This window comes from Stenella coeruleoalba (genome assembly GCF_951394435.1).
Source record: "Stenella coeruleoalba genome assembly, chromosome: 1".
NCBI lineage: Eukaryota > Metazoa > Chordata > Mammalia > Artiodactyla > Delphinidae > Stenella > Stenella coeruleoalba.
The window spans coordinates 15,859,616-15,875,010 of record NC_137169.1 but is presented as its reverse complement, the minus strand read 5'-3'; the positions used below and the strand labels follow the sequence as shown (position 1 = coordinate 15,875,010).

General features: G+C 38.1%; 1 protein-coding gene across 9 annotated transcripts in view; it reads left to right on the top strand.

Moving 5' to 3' along the window:
- Positions 1–15,395, top strand: part of EIF4G3 (eukaryotic translation initiation factor 4 gamma 3) — a 367,346-nt gene that overhangs the window by 344,148 nt on the left and 7,803 nt on the right. For all 9 annotated transcript variants that reach the window (XM_079928402.1, XM_079928400.1, XM_079928399.1 and 6 more), the window contains one exon: positions 6,442–6,588. In XM_079928402.1, the coding sequence (XP_079784528.1) occupies positions 6,442–6,588 (147 nt within the window). The remainder of the gene's footprint in view (positions 1–6,441; positions 6,589–15,395) is intronic.

Genomic DNA, 15,395 nt, shown 5'->3' with positions numbered 1-15,395 from the left:
CTCTGTAGTCTGCAGCACGCAGGCTCTGTAGTTGAGGCACAGGAGCTCAGTAGTCGTGGCGCATGGGCTTAGTTGCCCCATGACATGTGGGACCTTAGTTCCCTGGCCAGGGCTTGAACCCGTGTCCCCTGCATTGTAAGGCAGATTCTTTACCACTGGACCACCAGGGAAGTCCCAGAATAATCTTAAAGTGCTGAGAAAATATCAGTTAATCTAGAGTTGACTTCCAAATAAACTAACCTTTAAGGATAAGGGCAACATATATTTAGAAACTTAATAACACACTTCTGAATAACCCATGAGTCAATGAGAAATCATAAAAGATTTTTTAAATATTTTATACTGAAAGAAAATGAAAACAAAACACATCAGAATTTGTGGGATGCAACTAAAGCCATACTTAGAGTGAAATTTTTAGCACTGAACACCTGTGTGTAGGAAACAAGTAAGGTCACAAATCAGTAACTTCAGCTTCAACCTTACAAAATTAGAAAATGGAAGAGCAAATAAAACTCAAAGTAAATAGAAAAAAGAAGGGGCTTCCCTGGTGGCGCAGTGGTTGAGAATATGCCTGCCAATGTGGGGGACACGGGTTCAAGCCCTGGTCTGGGAAGATCCCACATGCCACGGAGCAACTAGGCCCACGAGCCACAACTACTGAGCCTGCGCGTCTGGAGCCTGTGCTGCGCAACAAGAGAAGGCTGCGAAAGTGAGAGGCCCGCACGCCGCGTTGAAGTGGCCTCTGCTTGCTGCAACTAGAGAAAGCCCTCACACAGAAACGAAGACCCAACACAGCCAAAAATAAATAAATAAATTTTAAAAAACGGAAATAACAAGAATCAGAGCAGAAGTCAATGAAACAGAAGAACAGTAGAGAAAAGTCACTGAAGTCAAAAGCTGGTTCTTTGAAAAGATAAAATTGATAAACCCCTCGCCAGACTAATCAGGAAAAATAAAAAAGAGAAGGCACAGATTTCTAATAAAAAGAATGAGAGAGATGACATTGTATAGATTCTACACATAACAACAGGTAGGAGAATTTTGCAAATAATCTTTATGCCAATAAATACACCAACTTAGTTGAAATGAGTAAATTTCTTGACACAAACTACTAGAGCTGACTCAAGAAGAAGAATAGATAACCTGAATATCTATGAAAGAAATTGAAGTAGTTAATGTCTCACAAAGAAAACTCCAGGCACCAGTGAGTTCACTGATGAATTCTACGAAACATTTAAGGGAGAAATAATGCCAATTCTGCAAAGAATTCTACACCAATTCTTCCAAAACATTGAACAGGAGAGACTTATTTTCCAACTCATTCTGTGAGACCAGCATTAAACTGATAACAAAATCAAGGGCATTTCAAGAAAAGAGAACTATAGACCAGTATTCCTAATTAACACAGAGAAAATCTTGTCAACAAAATTTTCACAAATCAAATGCAACAATATATAAAAAGGATAATACATCATAACCAGGTAGGTTTTATCACAGGAATGTAAGGTTAATTTAAAATTTAAAAATCAGTATATGGATGGAGGGAAGATGATATAGTAAGAAGGTCCAGAATTAGTCCCTCCACTGAAACAACTATTGAGCTGGGAAGGTCTGTTAGAATCAGCTATTTTGGAATTGTGGAGTGGAACACGTGCACTACCAACACCAGGAGGATGCTTGATGAAAAAAAGAGTCTGGTAAATTCCAATGATTTTGGTGTTTTGCATAGAAAGCTATCACCCCCCAGCTCTGTGACAGACAGCTGAGGAGACAGTAGCACCTTCTTTCTGGCGCCAGGTTGAGCACTAAAGACCTTGCCCTCTAAAGATTGGTGTTGTGTCCTTTAATCTGCGTAGCAGTTCACCGAGTATCCTGTGCAGGACCTTGATGTCATTTCAGCTCCTCACCCTGAAGGAACTTCTTGGATGGGGTCTGTCAAAGAACTTAAACAGAACACATTTATGTCTTCCCCACGCCCCCACGCCCCTTTCTTTTTCTTATTGGATCCAGGCATTCACTGAAATCTCTGAAAGGTCACTGGCTGACTGCAGAGATAATGGATCAGAGACTTCAGTAACCATATACGAGAAGGAATATAGTCCTTGTCTAAAAGTCACTAAACAGATGACTGCAACATCATACAGGGTGAGGGAGAGAATCTGATGTCCAGACTTACTGCATTACACTGTCTAGTTTTCAACAAAAAAATTATGAAGTATTCAAAGAAACAGGAAAATACAGCTTATTCACAGGGGAAAATAAGAAAATGACAGAAAGCATCCCTGAGGAAGCCCAAACATTGGGAATACTAGACAAGGACTTTAACTGACTTAAATATGCTCAATTTGCTGAAGAAAACCATGGATGAAGAAATAAAGGAAATCAGAATGATGAATTGAACAAGTTGAGAATACTGGTAAAGAGGTAGAAATTATAAAAAGGAGCCAAGTAGAAACTGAAAAGTGGTAATAGCTGAAATGAAAAATTAGACTCTTTCAACAGCAGGTTTGAGCAGGCAGAAGAATCAGTCAGCGAACTTGGAAACAGGGCAATTGAAATTGCTCAGTCAGTCAGGAATCACTGATTCAGCACTAATTTACTACGATGAAAATCCATCTTCAGTATTCACAACAGATACACTCTTTTACTAATTGTTTTGCTAATGAAATTTCTGGCATTGTTATATGGAACTGAATATCATTGAATTTTTTTAAAGTCCCTATAGTTTATTTTTTAAAGAAAACTTTAAATTGTAATAATACATATTGAAAAAATAATCCATTTAACATATAAAGAGGCTTTGAAAAAGGAAATTGCTCAGTTTGAGGAGCAAAGAAAAGAGAATCAAGAAAAATTAACAGAGTCTAAGGACCTAGGGGACACTATCAAACACATCAGTATGTACATAATGTAGTCCCAGAGAAGGGAGAAAAGAGCAGAAGAAAGTATTTAAGTATTTGAAGAAATAATGGTCAAAAACTTCCCAAATTTGTTCAAAGATATGAATCTACACATCTAGGAATTTCAGCGAACTCCAGGCAGGATAAAGTCAGTTTCACATCAAGATGTAATGAAACTGTTGAAAGACAAAAACAAAGAAGAAATCTTGAAAACATCAAGAGAGAAGAGACTCGTCACATACAAAGAAGCCTCAATAAGATTAACAGCCAGTTTATCATCAGAAACTATGGCTGTCAAAAGACACTGGAATGATATATTTAAAGTACTGGGCTTCCCTAGTGGTGCAGTGGTTAAGAATCCGCCTGCCAATGCAGGGGACACAGGTTCGAGCCCTGGTCCGAGAAGATCCCACATGCCGCGGAGCAACTAAGCCCGTGCGCCACAACTTCTGAGCCTGAGCTCTTGAGCACGTGTGCCACAACTACTGAAGCCCACGCACCTAGAGCCCGAGCTCCGCAACAAGAGAAGCCACCGCAGTGAGAAGTCTGTGAACCACAATGAAGAGCAGCCCCTGCTCGCCTCAACTAGAGAAAGCCCCGCGCGCAGCAACAAAGACCCAATGCAGCCAAAAAAAAAAAGGATAACTAAAGTACTAAAATTTAAAGACTGTTTATATCTGGCAATATTTCCTATAAAAATGAAGAAGAAATTAAGACATTCCCAGATAAAAACTAAGTGAGTTAGTAGACCTTCCCTGCAAAACTGAGTCTTTCAGGCTGAAGCAAAAGAACACAAGAGTGTAACTTGAAACCATACAAAGAAACATAGATAACTGGTAAAAGTAACCACACAGGTAAATATAAAAGCAAGTATTATTATGTTTTTGGTTTGTAGCTCCTCATTTTCTTTGCTATATGATTTAAAAGGCAAATCCATAAGAAAATAACTATAAATATGTGTTAATGGGCATACATTGTATAAAGATGTAATTTATGAAAATAACTACCCAAGGATGGTTTCTCACAGAATTCCCATGAGACCCAACAGTTGTACTTCTAGGTGTATATCCAAGAGAAATGAAATCATATGGCACCCTGATTTGAAGTCAAATAAACCTGGATTCAGGTTCCAGTTTTCTACCACTTAAGACTTTAAGCAAATTACTTGATTTCTCTAAGCCTCATATTCCTCACCTATGAAATGCTTATAAGAACTATCTGGTAGAATTTTTATGGGGATTAAATGAGATAATGTTTAAGAAGCACTGAGCATAGAGAGGAACTCAGTCAGTTACGGATGATGTTGTTATTAATAAAAATGTTCAGGGCTTCCCTGGTGGCGCAGTGGTTGAGAGTTCGCCTGCCGATGCAGGGGACACAGGTTCATGCCCCGGTCCGGGAAGATCCCACATGCCATGGAGCGGCTGGGCCCGTGAGCCATGGCCACTGAGCCTGCGCGTCGGAGCCTGTGCTCCACAATGGGAGAGGCCACAACAGTGAGAGGCCCACATACCACAAAACAAACAAACAAACAAAAAATGTTTAAAAGACAAAAAAATGAGGTTCCAGAAAACTTGGCCTTCTGTATCCTGAATATTAGCTTTCTTCTAAAATGGCTGGTTTAGGGACTCCCCTGGTGGTCCAGTGGTTAAGACTCCACACTCCCAATGCAGTGGGGGAGCCTGGGTTCGATCCCTGGTCAGGGTACTAAGTCTTTGTGCCGCAACTATTGAGCTGGCGTGTCGCAACTAGAGAAGCCTGTGTGCCACAACTAGAGAGCCCATGAGCCACAACGAAGACCCAGCGCAGCCAACATAAATAAAAATTAAAATGGCTGGTTTAATGCCCTTTTTCCGGGAACCCGCATACATTCTGCAAGAGGTAGTGATGAGCTGATCCATAAATTTGAAGCCCAGCCTTCTAGGTTCTAGGAGGATTCAATAACGTATACAGAAACACAGGGATTCTGAGAAATAAATGTTTCTCTCCAATGACCAAGGTAAACTTTACAGCTCACCACTGACTCTGTTTGGCCATGGTAAAGACGTTCACTTTCACATTTTTATGTCGTATTATATTAATGAGCAATGTAATTCATGTTTGACTTTGCTGTTGTTGTTAATCACTCTCAGACCTTCAATCATCTATGTAGATATAGGGTAGGTTAAAGAGGTATTCTGTGTAGGTGTTCTAACACCTAAGAGTGTTAGAACAAATTTGGAGAATGTTTCAAGGCTGTGAAAAATTGCCTGTTCTTAAAAGAACTTATGGCCATCTTCTTGTGATTTTGTATGTATATTGAAATGTGGTGGTTGAGATATTCATCAACATTGAATCAGAAAAATTGTAATACTGAATCACGTTTCTAAACTCTATAGGAATATATTTTAAAATGGGCATAAGTGGTAAAGACAATTAAAACGATAGAATGAAATTTTTTTTCACAGAATTAAAGGTAATTTTTTCTTTGTGGATCAAAGGAGGGTATAGGAATATATCAGAGTCTCCTAAGGTATTAGAGGAAAATATGTTAATAATCTTTAATATTTTAATCTTCATGGTTTTTGCATAGAGAAACTTCATAAGGCAAAATATACTTATATACCTCATTTCCTTATACCCTTGAAAATGAAAAATCATTTTGATTATTGATTTTTTTGACTGCCCATCTAAGAGTTAAACAATTATGGCATCGTTTCTCACACTCGGATTCAGAATGGTCAAGAGGTGTTTGAAGGACTTGATAAAACTAAAAGTATAGAGTTTTTGACAGCTGCTCAGTGGCAATAGTGATACTAAATCATAGGCTGCAGAAAGCGAGTTAAATTGTACCCTTGCCAGTACTCCTGCCCTGCCTTAGAGCTATGTCACAGCTAAAAGCCAGACTGAAGCACCCAGGGGTATTATGTTAAATGAAATAAGTCAAGAGAAAGACAAATACTGCATGATTTCACTTATATGTGGATTCTACAAAACAAATCAAAACCCATAGATACAGCGAATAGGTAGTTGGTTGCCAGAGGGGAAGGGGTTGGCAGGGGTGAAATAGGTGAAGGGGGGGGTCAAGAGGTACAAACTTCCAGTTATAAAATAAATAAGTTATGAGGATGTAATGTATAGCATGGAGAACACAGTCAATAGTATTGTATTGACTTTGTACGGTGACAGATAATGACTAGACTTATTGTGGTGACCATTTCACAGTGCATACAAATGGCAAATCACTATGTTGTACACATGAAACTAATATAATATTATATGTCAGATGTACTTAAATTTTTTAAAAAGACTGAAACTCAGAATGATTTGGAGAAGTAAGCTTTTGTTTTTAAGAAGAAGCAGAGCTATGCAGTATTAAAAAATGGGGAAATATTCAGAAGGATAATGGAGTGAGAATCTTTTAGAACAATAAATATAGAATGGCTTCTGCTGATCATTTTGATTCCATGTGCAATAGAAGAGATAGCCCATGACTTTGTTTTCCTCTCAGGGTGATAATAATATTGAATTATGTTAATATGTTTAACACTGTATGTTACAGAAGTTGGACTTTATAGAGTCTGATGGTTCCTGTTCCTCTGAAGCACTTTCAAAGAAAGAACTCTCTGCCGAAGAGCTGTATAAGCGACTCGAGAAACTCATTATTGAGGACAAAGCAAATGATGAACAGATCTTTGACTGGGTAGAGGTATAAAGACTATGTCACCTTCCCTGATATCTCTGCAAGAAAGATTCTTGTGGGATCCCTTCATTCACATATTTACCCTGTCACTTAACGGGAGTTTTTAACTTTAATGAAGTTAGTTTTTATTCTTACATGTTTATGTATTTGAAACTAATGCTGTTTTTCTATTTTTATAAGATTCATCGTCTTTTATAAAGTCAGGTAAAAATATTCAGAACATAAGCCATTTTTCTGGATCTCTCATTAGTTTTGGATACACCCTGCATTTTACCATTCAAAAATTTGCATTTCTTTCTGAATGCTGTCATGTTTTACATACTAATCTGGATAAAATTAATAAGCAATATATAATTATTATTAAATGTGTTGACTGACATTTTCATAACAACGCTCCCTTCTGGAAACTTCATATCTTACTTATCTTGTGTTATGGAGTCTGTTGATCATGTCCGTTTTTAATTTGTTACTGTATTCCTTTAAATAGTAACTTCTGTTTATGTACGTGTGTTTTATTTGTGCACATTTCCATGGGATCGTATACTAATCCAAGTTGAAAGAAAGCCATTGAAGGCTAATCTAGTTCTCTCCCTCTTGCATAAATCTTGTTTTGTAGTCCTTGTAATGGGCTGTTGTTTTCTTAACAACTCATTTCTAGGCACTGAGAAATAATGAAGCTTCTGATAAATTGATTTTTTTACCTATTTTCCCTGCTGTCTATACGATAATCTATCATCTCACCTAATTCAGAATCTTTTTAAAGTAATTTATACTAGTCAGTAAGATATATCCCTATCTCCCCCTCTAGGTTCTTTCATTCCTTCCTGAAATCTAGATATCCAGACCCTAGTCTGCTTATTCTCATACAAACATAGCCTGGATTTTGAACATTCCTCTCAAAGTGACATGTGCAAACTGAGCATGATCACCGGGTGTGGTCCAACAGTACACAGTTAGGTGGTGCTTTTTGCTTTTTTTTTTTTTTTTTAAACTCTGTGCTTCTGGCAGGCTCACTACACTGAACTCAAACTGCTCTTTCAGTCTTTTTTTTTTTTAACATTTTTATTGGAGTATAATTGCTTTACAATGGTGTGTTAGTTTCTGCTGTATCACAAAGTGAATCATCTGTATGTATACATATATCCCCATATCTCCGCCCTCTTGCATCTCCCTCCCACCCTCCCTATCCCACCCCTCTAAGTGGTCACAAAGCACCAAGCTGATCTCCCTGTGCTATGCGGCTGCTTCCCACTAGCTAGATGTTTACATTTGGGAGTCTGTATATGTCCATGCCACTCTCTCACTTCATCCCAGCTTCCCCTTCCCCCTCCCCATGTCCTCAAGTCCATTTTCTACATCTGCGTCTTTATTCCAGTCCTACCCCTCGGTTCTTCATAACTTTTTTTTTTTTTAAGATTCCATATATATGTGTTAGCATACGGTATTTGTTTTTCTCTTTCTGTCTTACTTCACTCTGTACGACAGACTCTAGGTCCATCCACCTCACTATAAATAACTCAATTTTGTTTCTTTTTATGGCTGAGTAATATTCCATTGTATATATGTGCCACATCTTCTTTATCCATTCATCTGTCGATGGACACTTAGGTTGCTTCCATGTCCTGGCTATTGTAAATAGAGCTGCAATGAACATTGCGGTACATGACTCTTTTTGAATTATGGTTTTCTCAGGGTATATGCCCAGTAGTGGGATTCCTCGGTCGTATGGTAGTTCTATTTTTAGTTTTTTAAGGAACCTCCATACTGTTCTCCATAGTGGCTGTATCAATTTACATTCCCACCAACAGTGTAAGAGGGTTCCCTTTTCTCCACACCCTCTCTAGCATTTGTTGTCTGTAGATTTTTTGATGATGGCCATTCTGACTGGTGTGAGGTGATACCTCATTGTAGTATTGATTTGCATTTGTCTAATGATTAGTGATGTTGAGCATTCTTTCATGTGTTTGTTGGCGAGCTGTATATCTTCTTTGGAGAAATGTGTATTTAGGTCTGCCCATTTTTGGATTGGGTTGTTTGTACTTTTGATATTGAGTTGCATGAGCTGCTTGTAAATTTTGGAGGTTAATCTTTTGTCAGTTGCTTCATTTGCAAATATTTTCTTCTATTCTGAAGGTTGTCTTTTTGTCTTGTTTAAGGTTTCCTTTGCTGTGCAAAAGATTTAAGTCTCATTACGTCCCATTTGTTTATTTTTGTTTTTATTTCCATTTCTCTAGGAGGTGGGTCAGAAAGGATCTTGCTGAGATTTATGTCATAGAGAGTTCTGCCTGTGCTTTCCTCTAAGAGTTTGATAGTGTCTGGCCTTACATTTAGGTCTTTAATCCATTTTGAGTTTATTTTTGTGTATGGTGTTAGGGAGTGTTCTAATTTCATTGTTTTACATGTAGCTGTCCAGTGTTCCCAGCACCACTTATTGAAGAGGCTGTCTTTTCTCCATTCTATATTCTTGCCTCCTTTATCAAAGATAAGGTGACCATATGTGTGTGGGTTTATCTCTGGGCTTTCTATCCTGTTCCATTGATCTATCTTTCTGTTTTTGTGCCAGTACCATACTGTCTTGATTACTGTAGCTTTGTAGTATAGTCTGAAGTCAGGGAGCCTGATTCCTCCAGCTCTGTGTTTCTTTCTCAAGATTGCTTTGGCTATTGGGGGTCTTTAGTGTTTCCATACAAATTGTAAAATTTTTTGCTCTAGTTCTATGAAAAATGCCATTGGTAGTTTGATAGGGATTCCATTGAATCTTTAGATTGCTTTGGGTAGTATAGTCATTTTCACAGTATTGATTCTTCCAATCCAAGAACATGGTGTATCTCTGCATCTGTTTGTATCATCTTTAATTTCTTTCATCAGTGTCTTATAGTTTATACAGGTCTTTTGTCTCCTTATGTAGGTTTATTCCTAGGTATTTTATTCTTTTTGTTGCAGTGGTAAATGGGAGTGTTTCCTTAATTTCTCTTTCAGATTTTTCATCATTAGTGTATAGGAATGCAAGAGATTTCTGTGCATTAATTTTGTATCCTGCTACTTTACGAGATTCGTTGATTAGCTCTAGTAGTTTTCTGGGAGCATCTTTAGGATTCTCTATGTATAGTATCATGTCATCTGCAAACAGTAACAGCTTTACTTCTTTTCCCGTTTGGATTCCTTTCATTTCTTTTTCTTCTCTGATTGCTGTGGCTAAAACTTTCAAAACTATGTTGAATTTTTTTTTTTTTTTTTTTTTTGCGGTACACAGGCTTCTCACTGTTGTGGCCTCTCCCGTTGCGGAGCACAGGCTCCGGATGCGCAGGCCCAGCGGCCGTGGCTCACGGGCCCAGCCGTTCCGTGGCATGTGGGATTTTCCTGGACCGGGACACAAACCTGTGTCGCCTGCATCGGCAGGCGGACTCTCAACCACTGCGCCACCAGGGAAGCCCAACTATGTTGAATTTTAATAGTGGTGAGAGTGGACAACCTTGTCTTATTCCTGATCTTAGTGGAAATGGTTTCAGTTTTTCACCATTGAGAACGATGTTGGCTGTGGGTTTGTCATATATGGTCTTTATTATGTTGAGGTAGGTTCCCTCTATGCCTACTTTCTGGAGGGTTTTTATCATCAATGGGTGTTGAATTTTGTTGAAAGCTTTTTCTGCATCTCTTGAGATGATCATATGGTTTTTTCCTTCAATTTGTAAATATGATTTATCACATTGATTGATTTGCATATATTGAAGAATACTTGCATTCCTGGGATAAACCCCACTTGATCATGGTGTATGATCCTTTTAATGTGCTGTTGGATTCTGTTTGCTAGTATTTTGTTGAGGATTTTTGCATCTATGTTCATCAGTGATATTGGCCTGTAGTTTTCTTTCTTTGTGACATCTTTGTCTGGTTTTGGTGTCAGGGTGATGGTGGCCTCGTAGAATGAGTTGGGGAGTGTTCCTCCCTCTGCTATATTTTGGAAGGGTTTGAGAAGGATAGGTGTTAGCTCTTCTCTAAATGTTTGATAGAATTCGCCTGTGAAGCCATCTGGTCCTGGGCTTTTGTTTGTTGGAAGATTTTTAATCACAGTTTCAATTTCAGTGCTTGTGATTGGTCTGTTTATATTTTCTATTTCTTCCTGGTGCAGTCTCTGAAGTTTGTGCTTTTCTAAGAATTTGTCCATTTCTTCCAGGTTGTCCATTTTATTGGCATATAGTTGCTTGTAATAATCTCTCATGATCCTTTGTATTTCTGTAGTGTCAGTTGTTACTTCTCCTTTTTCATTTCTAATTGTATTGATTAGAGTCTTCTCCCTTTTTTTCTTGATGAGTCTGGCTAATGGTTTATCAATTTTGTTTATCTTCTCAAAGAACCAGCTTTTAGTTTTATTGGTTTTTGCTATTGTTTCCTTCATTTCTTTTCCGTTTATTTCTGCTTTGATCTTTATGATTTCTTTCCTTCTGCTAACTTTGGGGTGGTTTTGTTCTTCTTTCTCTGATTGCTTTAGGTGTAAGGTTAGGTTGTTTATTTGAGATATTTCTTGAGGTAGGATTTTATTGCTATAAACTTTCCACTTAGAACTGCTTTTGCTGCATCCCATAGATTTGGGGTCGTCGTGTTTTCATTGTCATTTGTCTCTAGGTAGTTTTTGATTTTCTCTTTGATTTCTTCAGTGATCTCTTCGTTATTAAGTAGTGTGTTGTTTAGCCTCCATGTGTTTGTATTTTTTTACAGATTTTTTTCCTGCAGTTGATATCTTGTCTCATAGCGTTGTGGCTGGAAAAGGTACTTGATACGATTTCAGTTTTCTTAAATTTACCAAGGCTTGATTTGTGACCCAAGATATGATCTATCCTGGAGAATGTTCCATGAGCACTTGAGAAGATGTATTCTGTTGGTTTTGGGTGGAATGTCCTATAAATATCAATTAAGTCTATCTTGTTTAATGTATTATTTAAAGCTTGTGTTTCCTTATTTATTTTCATTTTGGATGATCTGTCCATTGGTGAAAGTGGGGTGTTAAAGTCCCCGACTATGATTTTGTTACTGTCGATTTCCCCTTTTATGGTTATTAGCATTTGCCTTATGTATTGAGGTGCTCCTAAGTTGGGTGCATAAATATTTACAATTGTTTTATCTTCTTCTTGGATTGATCCCTTGTTCACTATTTAGTGTCCTTCTTTGTCTCTTGTAATAGTCTTTGTTTTAAAGTCTATTTTGTCTGATGTGAGAATTGCTTCTCCAGCTTTCTTTTATTTCTGTTTGCATGGAATATCTTTTTCCATCCCCTCACTTTCAGTCTGTATGTGTCCCTAGGTCTGAAGTGGGTCTCTTGTACACAGCATATATACGGGTGTTGTTTTTGTATCTGTTCAGCCAGTCTATGTCTTTTGGTTGGAGTATTTAATCCATTTACATTTAAGGTAATTATCGATATGTATGTTCCTATTACCATTTTCTTAATTGTTTTGGGTTTGTTATTGTAGGTCTTTTCCTTCTGTTGTGTTTCCTGCCTAGCTAAAGCATTTGTTGTAGAGCTGGTTTGGTGATGCTGAATTCTCTTAGCTTTTGTTTGTCTGTGAAGGTTTTAATTTCTCCATCGAGTCTGAATGTGATCCTTGCTGGGTAGAGTAATCTTGGTTGTATGTTCTTCCCTTTCATTACTTTAAATATGTGCTGCCACTCCCTTCTGGCTTGCTGAGTTTCTGCTAAAAGATCAGCTGTTAACCTTATGGGGATTCCCTTGTATGTTATTTGTTGTTTTTCTCTTGCTGCTTTTAATATTTTTTCTTTGTATTTAATTTTTGATAGTTTGATTAATATGTGTGTCTTGGCATGTTTCTCCTTGGATTTATCCTGTATGGGACTCTGCTTCCTGGACTTGATTGACTATTTCCTTTCCCATATTAGGGAAGTTTTCAACTATAATCTCTTCAAATATTTTCTCAGTCCCTTTCTTTTTCTCTTCTTCTGGGACCCCTATAATTCAAATGTTGGTGCGTTTAATGTTGTCCCAGAGGTCAATGAGACTGTTCTCAAATTCTTTTCATTCTTTTTTCTTTATTGTGCTCTGCGGTAGTTATTTCCACTATTTTATCTTCCAGGTCACTTATCTGTTCTTCTGCCTCAGTTATTCTGCTATTGATTCCTTCTAGAGAATTTTAAATTTCATTTATTGTGTTGTTCATCATTGTGTGTTTGCTCTTTAGTTCTTCTAGGTCCTTGTTAAACGTTTCTTATATTTTCTCCATTCTATTTCCAAGATTTTGGATCATCTTTACTATTATTGCTCTGAATTCTTTTTCAGGTAGACTGCCTATTTCCTCTTCATTTGTTTGGTCTGGTGGGTTTTTACCTTGCTTCTTCATCTGCTGTGTGTTTCTCTGTCTTCTCATTTTGCGCTTAACTTACTGTGTTTAGGGTCTCCTTTTCGCAGGCTGCAGGTTTGTGGTTCCCACTGTTTTTGGTGTCTGTCCCCAGTGGCTAAGGATGGTTCAGTGGGTTGCATAGGCTTCCTGGTGGAGAGGACTAATGCTGTTGCTGCACTCTCCTCTGTGGCCCCGAAGCTTCCCCCCTGCCTCACCCCCCTCCCCCCATCTCCGCCAGTGAAGGGACTTCCTAGTGCATGGAAACTTTTCCGCCTTCACAGCTCCCTCCTAGAGGTGCAGGTCCTGTCCCTATTCTTTTGTCTCTGTTTATTCTTTTTTCTTTTGCCCTACCCAGGTACCTGGGGAGTTTCTTGCCTTTTGGGAAGTCTGAGGTCTTTTGCCAGCGTTCAGTAGGTGTCCTGTAGGAGTTGTTCCACATGTAGATGTATTTCTGATGTATTTGTGGGGAGGAAGGTGATCTCCACGTCTTACTCCTCCGCCATCTTGAAGGTCTCCTTGCTCTTTCAGTCTTGTAGTACCCATTCTTTTATATTCTACAGGTTAGTCACCTCTCCCATCCCAAACTTATGCATTTGGTTTTGAACCAAAATGGTGTTTTAAAAATTCATTTCTTTTTGTTAAATAGTTATTTATTTAATTTATTTATTTGGGTTGCACTGGGTCTTAGTTGCAGCAGGTGGGCAGACTCTTTATTTGCGGCTCACCGGCTCCTTAGTTGTGGCATGCAGACATGCAGACTCTTAGTTGCAGCATGCATGTATGATCTAGTTCCCTGACCAGGGATCGAACCCTGGCCCCCTGCATTGGGAGCGTGGAGGCTTATCCAGTGTGCCACCGGGGAAGTCCCTTAATAATTTAATTCTGTTTACATTTATCTTCTTAAATTAGACAGTTTTTTTTTTAGTCTTGTCAGGACATTTTAGATTCTGACTTGGTCATAAATTTTGCTTGCCATCTTTTTCACTTTGTATCCTCCTTGCATTTCATTAATATGTCAACTTTGTCCTCATTCGAGTTATGGGTAAAATGTGTGAATGGGGTAGGACCAAGGATAAAGCAGCATACTTTTCAGGACCACATCGCACCCCACCCCTGTGGACATTTCAGCTATTAACTTGTTTATTATTTCACATCATTCTAATGTCTAGTTCACCTTTTCGTCTTGTCCATAAGGGGATATCTCTTATTAGATAATTTGTCAAATGCCTTGCTAAAGTCTAGAAAAGTGAAGGCTGTATCCATCTGAGCTACCGTATACTGATTGTATCAGAAAAGGAAAGAAGTTTAGTTTAGCATGACTTGTTTTTCATGTATGTATTTATTCCTCTTAACATAACCATCTCTTTCCACTCTAAGACTTTTAAACCATTCATATGATAGTTTGTTATAGATTCTAGCATAGAATCAGCATCAGGCTTTCCGGTATATTGTTGACATCAGACACCTTCTTTTTTTTGCAATACACGGGCCTCTCACTGTCGTGGCCTCTCCCATTTTGGAGCACAGGCTCTGGGCGCGCAGGCTCAGCGGCCATGGCTCATGGGCCCAGCCACTCGTGGCATGTGGGATCTTCCCGGACCGGGGCATGAACCCGTGTTCCCTGCATCGGCAGGCGGACTCTCAACCACTGCGCCACCAGGGAAGCCCCAGACACCTTCTTTTATGTTTTAAAAGTCAGGTCAATGTTTGCATACTTAACATCATTCTCCTTCTCCATGATTTTTCATAGATTTCAGCAGTTTGGTCTTTTATTCTATTTCTCATGTATTGCAAAATGATGCTGTTTTTACCTCTTCATCCATGTTGGGCCTCATTTTTTAAATATTAGTATTTATTCTGCCTAGTCCAGACCAACAATTATTCTCCTTAAATAGAAGATGAAGGGTAAATTTTACTAAATGTAAATTATACCTAACAAAGGTGACTTTTAAAAAAGGAGCAAGAAGAGAAAAACATAATGGTCACTGAGCTGACAATACATATAAGGTGTTCGTTGCTCTGTGTGTGATACTGGTACTATATAATAATCTGATTTCGCTCATCAATTCCAATTAGCAGACCCATCTTCCTTATTGTTCTGTGCATTTTTGTTAACATCTTTGCTTAATCTTTAGTGTTTCTTGATACTTTTCTTCGTGTCTTTTCTATTCTTGAATGTTAGAATTACAGTATGTGGCTATTTGGTAGAAGAAATATGCAATTTGTTTCTTTAAAACAGAAGAAACAGTCAGATGGTTTGGAAGTGTTATTTATTATCTAATCACATTTAGCTAATTTGTTTATTTTTCTCAGACTCCGCTTGAAGTCTAATCCTTGGGGATTTCAAATGATATTCAGTTGAAATAGCTCTACAACATGTTTATAAAGTATTGTTGGGCCAAAAAGTAATGGTCTGTTTTTATTCTCTCATTTATTCTTCAAAAATAATTGTTCAGACTTTGC